This window comes from Gavialis gangeticus, unplaced genomic scaffold (assembly GCF_001723915.1).
Source record: "Gavialis gangeticus isolate Ggan-Ray unplaced genomic scaffold, GavGan_comp1, whole genome shotgun sequence".
In the NCBI taxonomy this organism is placed as follows: Eukaryota; Metazoa; Chordata; order Crocodylia; family Gavialidae; genus Gavialis; species Gavialis gangeticus.
Window position 1 is genome coordinate 74,802,201 of NW_017729029.1, and position 5,664 is coordinate 74,807,864.

At 46.9% G+C, this 5,664-nt stretch overlaps 1 protein-coding gene across 1 annotated transcript in view; it reads right to left on the bottom strand.

Moving 5' to 3' along the window:
* Positions 1-3,250: 3,250 nt before the first annotated feature.
* LOC109300895 (histone PARylation factor 1) overlaps positions 3,251-5,664 on the bottom strand; it is a 32,485-nt gene continuing 30,071 nt past the window's right edge. The window contains exon 8 of the mRNA XM_019521777.1: positions 3,251-3,514. Coding sequence (XP_019377322.1) covers positions 3,383-3,514 — 132 coding nt within the window. The 3' untranslated portion in view covers positions 3,251-3,382. The remainder of the gene's footprint in view (positions 3,515-5,664) is intronic.

Sequence of the window (5,664 nt, forward strand, 5' to 3'; positions counted from 1 at the left end):
CCACACCGCATGGAGAGCAGTGGCTGGGTGGTAAGTCTGTTGTGGGGGATGTGGGTGGGTAGTATAAGGTTTGTGGGAGGATATGTGGGGTGCGGGTGGGTATGGGGTTTGTGGGGGGTGGCTGGGGTGTGTGAGAGAGTGGGTGTGGGGTGTGCATGGGGGAGTGTCAATGCATGAGTATGACTGTAAGGGGTCTGTGGGTACGTGTGTATGGTGGGATGTGGGACCCCCCCACAAACATACCCCCACCGCATGTGCCCCTCCCTCACTGCGCACAGCCCCTGCCACCAGCAGCAACAGCAGGTGGTGAGGCCTTGGGGTGCTCATGGCCCACAGCAGGCAGACAGCCTTGGAGGTGTGTGGTCCCAGCAAGCCCCAGGACTACACGTGGCTGGGCTGCCAGCAGGGAGAGGGATGGAGCTGGGTCAGTTCCATACAGCCCCTGCCAGCCTGGGATCTGTGCTCCTGCCACCCTGCTGGCCCTGGTCCCAGAGCACTGGCATGGGCTCTGCACTCCTGCCCATCCACGTGCTGTCACTTGCCACCGCTGCCCTGCTCCTGCCACTTCCCTTCCTTCCGGCCTGCTGCTCCAGCAGTGCATGGTTCCTGGCTGCATGGCCAAGACAGAATGCAGTAGGAGCCAGCCTCACCCCTGTGGTTCAAGCTGGCTCCTGCTGCCACTGGCCCTGGTTCTGGGGCACTGTGCTCCACTTGCCCACTGCCACTCCTCCCCGCCCCCACTTCCCTTCCTTCGCTGCCACTGCACCCCCACCATCATTCAGGAAGCGCACAGTTCCTGGCTACATGGCTGGGACTGCAGGATGCTGCAGGAGCCAGCCAAGAACCATGGGGGATTCTGGCTCCTGCTGCATCCTGTGGTTCTGGCCATGCAGTTGGGAACCTCATGATGCCAGCCAGGCGGGACTGGCTCCTGCTGTGCCAGTGATCCCTGCCCCCCTCCCTCCACCCATTCTCATCTGAGTTTGCTTTCTTGGATGGAGGGATGGTAAGGAAACAGCCCCAGGGTTGCTAGGCAGAAGCTTCCAGCTGGGGGTTGGAGGGTGGGGCAGGGCTAGGTGAGACTTGGTGCTGCAAGTCCTGACTCTTCCTCCTGGGACCTTCTGCCACTGGCATGTTGTCATCTTTGACAGGCACTCACAGGCAGATAATTAATTCTCTAAATTTTTTAGGGGCTGTGCAGGCCAGATCAAATGGTCTGGCGGGTTGCCCCTGTTCTACAATATCTTGTGATACTGATAAGTTATTTCTTTACAGTCATTTGATTTTTTTTTTAAACTAGTAATACTTCTGTCATGCCCTGAAGATTACTGGAAGCAGATGTGGTGCTGTCTTTCTAATAAGTAAAATGGAAAGTCAGTATAAGACAATAATATTGTTTCCCTTGTGTCTTCAAACTGAAGAGAAATCCACTGGGGCATTTGCAATAGTTTAAGGTAAAATAATACCAGTTAAAGTGACCTAGAGACATACACAGTAAAGTGGATTGTGTCTTCATTACACTGCTTGGCAATGCTTGGTAATGCAGGTGGAAAGCTGGTGGCACTTAGGCTGAGCATGAATGAAGAGATGCCTTGAAAAGTTAAGGTGCTGAAGAAGAAAGCAAAAATAATCAAATCAGGATTTTTCACATTACTTTTCCTAACCCATCCTAGTGCCATAGGAAGCCATTCTTAGAGCCTTCATTCACCCTGTGATTGTACAAGCTTTAGCATAATCCAGACTTTAAAGAAAAGTTTTCTTGTGCTGAAAATTAGGGGAAAATCATATATAGCCAACTTGAGAGCAAGCAGAAGTGCTTATCTGAAGCTTGCAACATAGCTGATGCATGTTGCTATTAGCATTGACTTTAGCCAGATGTTTGAAAGCACCCCTTCTGAACTTCATGCCATGAAGTCATGCTTTGATTTCTGCAGTCACCCTGCTCATAGGTGACCTTATAGTTTGCTGCCTCTGCTAAATACTGTAGGTCTAAACAACTCCCTTTTCATATTTTAAGAGTACTTCAGGTCATAAACCACAGAGCATCATTGCCACTACCATACAGCCAAGTGATTTGGACAGAGATGCTGCCCTACAATACTGATGCTGGGGAGGGGAGGAGGAAGGACTCTCTTTGCCCCTCCCTGTGCCAACTGAGTTTCAGAGGTAGAATCAAGGGCCTAGAAGAAGAGGCATATCTCACCCCCTTTTGTCTTCAGTGTGTACCACTGGTGACAACTTCCCACTGCTGGACCCTAACAAGCCCCAGCACTGAGTAGCAGGATTGCATATTAATCACAGCTCAGAGCATCCAGCGTATGTGGTGGGCACCTGGGAACAGTATGTTGGATTGGGGAGGTGGTGGTGGTGGTGGTAGTATGTGGCATCTACTCAGGTCTGATTGCTGTCTTGGATGCAAGGGGCTTCTCTTCTGCAGCACTGTCCACAGATGACCTTGCAGGTAAAAAGCCAAGGCCACATTTTCTCAGCAAAGCACCTGCAATAGGCACCCAGGTCCACACAGGAACCCACAGCACTCGCCTACTGACACTGAAAGTGCTGGAAAGGAAGGTGGGAGAAAACAGGGAGTTGCACTTGTATGCTAGATCATAGCTGAGAAGCAGTCACTCCTGTTTCTCTGTGCTCCAGGGCAGATGCCTGCCTGAAGAGGTACAGGCTAAACGTATGAAAAGAGCAGCAAACGTTGACCCCTGTCCAAGCCTCTTTGCACCCACAAAGGACAGTGAAGGGCCATGGCTCTGCCCTCTGACACTGAACTCCCACCTGGGCTGGAACAGCAAAAGCCCAGAAGCAGCTCAGAGAGGAGGGACTTTTCTCCTGCTCTAGAGGGCAGCAGCTGCAGAGCAAGTCATGGACTAGGCCCCTGCAGCCTGAGGCCCCACATAGCAGGGAGCAGCAGAGGCCATAGACTCTATCAGAGCTGGCATCCAGCCTGTTGTGGGGTGAGGCAACTGGGCTCTCATGGCAGGGTCAGCACTGCACATACAACAGGACAGATGTGCACTAGATGCTGCCACACTCACAACTCCCCTCCTTCAGCAGGGTCCTGTCCTTGCTACAGAGCTGCAAATGATCCTGACTTCAGGAGGAAATAAAAGTAGGAGTTGCTGAGGCATACAGTCAGGTGATACCTCCTAGTCCAGCCACGTGGCAAGTGCCCAAAGTGGAGATGCTATCTTCTCCCTCCCCTGACTACGCAAGCCTTCCAGGGCACAGCACTCACTCACTTATTTAGAAAAAACAGTTTATTTATCACACATAGGAAACAACATCACATCACCAGCACAGCTCGCACCGGCTCTGCAAGAAAACAAGTTTGACTCTATTAATGCTTGAAACGGGTTGCCACCTCTTCTCTGGCTCATGCTGCAAGCTGGTCTGGAGTCTCTGCACTTCTATTTGCCAAATGCGATTCAATTATTTCGGCAAATAAATTCCTCTTCAGCAGAGTGTAGGCAAGAGGCAGCAGCTGTCCAACCACCTTGTGGAAATACTGCAAAGCGACAGGAAACAGCAGAGTTGGACAGAGCAAAGGGACAACTGCTTCTTGTGAAGTATGAGCACAGTCCATTAAGTATACTTTTCAAGTCCATCAAATCTGGCAAAACAATAGGCAGGGCCAACCCTTTCTCTAGCTGGAGACTATTAAAGAAGTCCCAAGAACCAAGCAATGTTTTCCACGTTCCTTTGGATTCATTATTTCAACTCTCATCCCAATGCAAGTACAGTGTTCAACACAAGCTCAATGCCGCTTTGTCGTGCATGATACTAATTATCTCCCTTTAGCAATGATACACATCAAATTAATGTTTATGGATGCATTCGAGACATAGCTACTGTCAGCTCTAATTGAGGCTCTGAACACATGAGGAAGCAGATCACTTATAGTAAGAGACTAGGGGGTGGGGGGAGAAGATTAAGTCAAACTGGATTAAAGGTTTTTAAAAACATATTTTAGACAGTCAGTTACAAAATTCTTGAATGCTAAAATCAAGCATTGTTCTATGCTGAAATGAGGGGACAACTTTTAATATTAAAGAGAATGTATTATGTCAAGTAAGGTTTTGGTTGTAGCCATGTTGGTCTAAGGGACATAGGCAAGCAAGGTTCTTTGGGTAGGTGGTCTCATAAAAGATATCACAACTGAGTAGTTGGAACAAAGTTCTTTGCAAGCTTCTAGGCACAAGTACCCTTCATCAGGCATAGGGAGACACTGCTGTCGTTCTGAGATCTCCAAGGAATGAAGAAGGGTGCTTGTGCCTGGAAACTTGCGAAGAACTTTGTTTCAACTACTCAGCTGGTTTAGTAAGTTCTTTGGGTAGATGTGATCTTTTATGCCAAGGACAGTATTTAAATCTATAAAGAACTATCCTAGAAAGTTCCAAAAAGTTTAGTCTTCCCTAAACTCCATGGAGAATTTGCATTCAAAATGACAACACAGAAATCAAAAAACCCAAAGCAATTACAATTTGTTTACCTCAAATCAGTAATGTGCAAGTGTACACCATGCAACTAAAACATGTAGCTGCATATTTTGTACTAGATAGATTGTTGTCATCACACCGTGCTGTATAGATTTGAGGGAAGATAAAATTCTCCAGTCCAGTAAGGACTGCAGTAACAGCAAACATGTTCTTTCTTTTACCACTTTGATACATTATGCAAATCCACACCAGTTACAAAAGGTACCTGGCTACATGGTTAAACCCTTCCATTACTGCTGCTTTACAGAAATTAAACAATGGGTTACTTAGCCCTGAATGGAAAGTGGAAGCTGGTAGTGTTGTTCTGTATCTTGATGTAGTAATTCCAGCTTCTGGCAAGTAGGGGCACACTATTTGAAGAACCAGGTATAGAATAACTGAATTAAAGTTTGTGCATGGAGACAAGAAATGGACATAGACCGACCATGCAACTACAGAGACTTCTGGTCTAGTTTAAGTTTGAAATGGGCAAAGTGTCCTTTCTCCCACCCATCTTTCACTGAAAAATTGAAGTCCTCTTTCACTCCATTTTTAAAGCCCACCTTCAAACAGACGTAATATTTCACAGCATCAGGTTTTCTAAAAATGGCAGAATATGGACTCCTCATGGTACTGTAAGCATTTGCAAAGTGTTATCATTTGAGAAGATAAAAACGCATTGTGAATCACTTCATTAAAAGCATTAAAAATTGCTTAAAGCATGAATAAATGCTTAAAAGTATACTGAGTTTTAGGCTGTTTGGGGTTTTTATTGCCAGCTTGGTTGATTTGAGGGGGGCAGGCACCCTACTGCCCTTTGTGTCGTGTGTTTAGTACCCCTGCTCTGTGCAAGTCTATCCATACAGCATCTGATGAAGCAGGCTGCAGCCTATGAAAACCAATGCCTCTGAACAAGTTAGCCCATAACAGTATTTCAAAGCCAGGGTGCCACAGTACATAACTTGCAGGTCTAGCTCTGTAAAGCAAATACCTAAAACATGATTCCCCAAGATAAAACCAGAAATGTCAAATAGGAATCCAGTGTCAAACACATTCTGACTCACTATGGTCTTTGAGTTCTTTGCTACAGAAGAATCTTTTATTTTTCTATAGTGAAAGCTAAAAGTTGACATTTTCTGAGGGTTACCTTGAGTCTAAAAAGACTGAGAATCCACTGGTC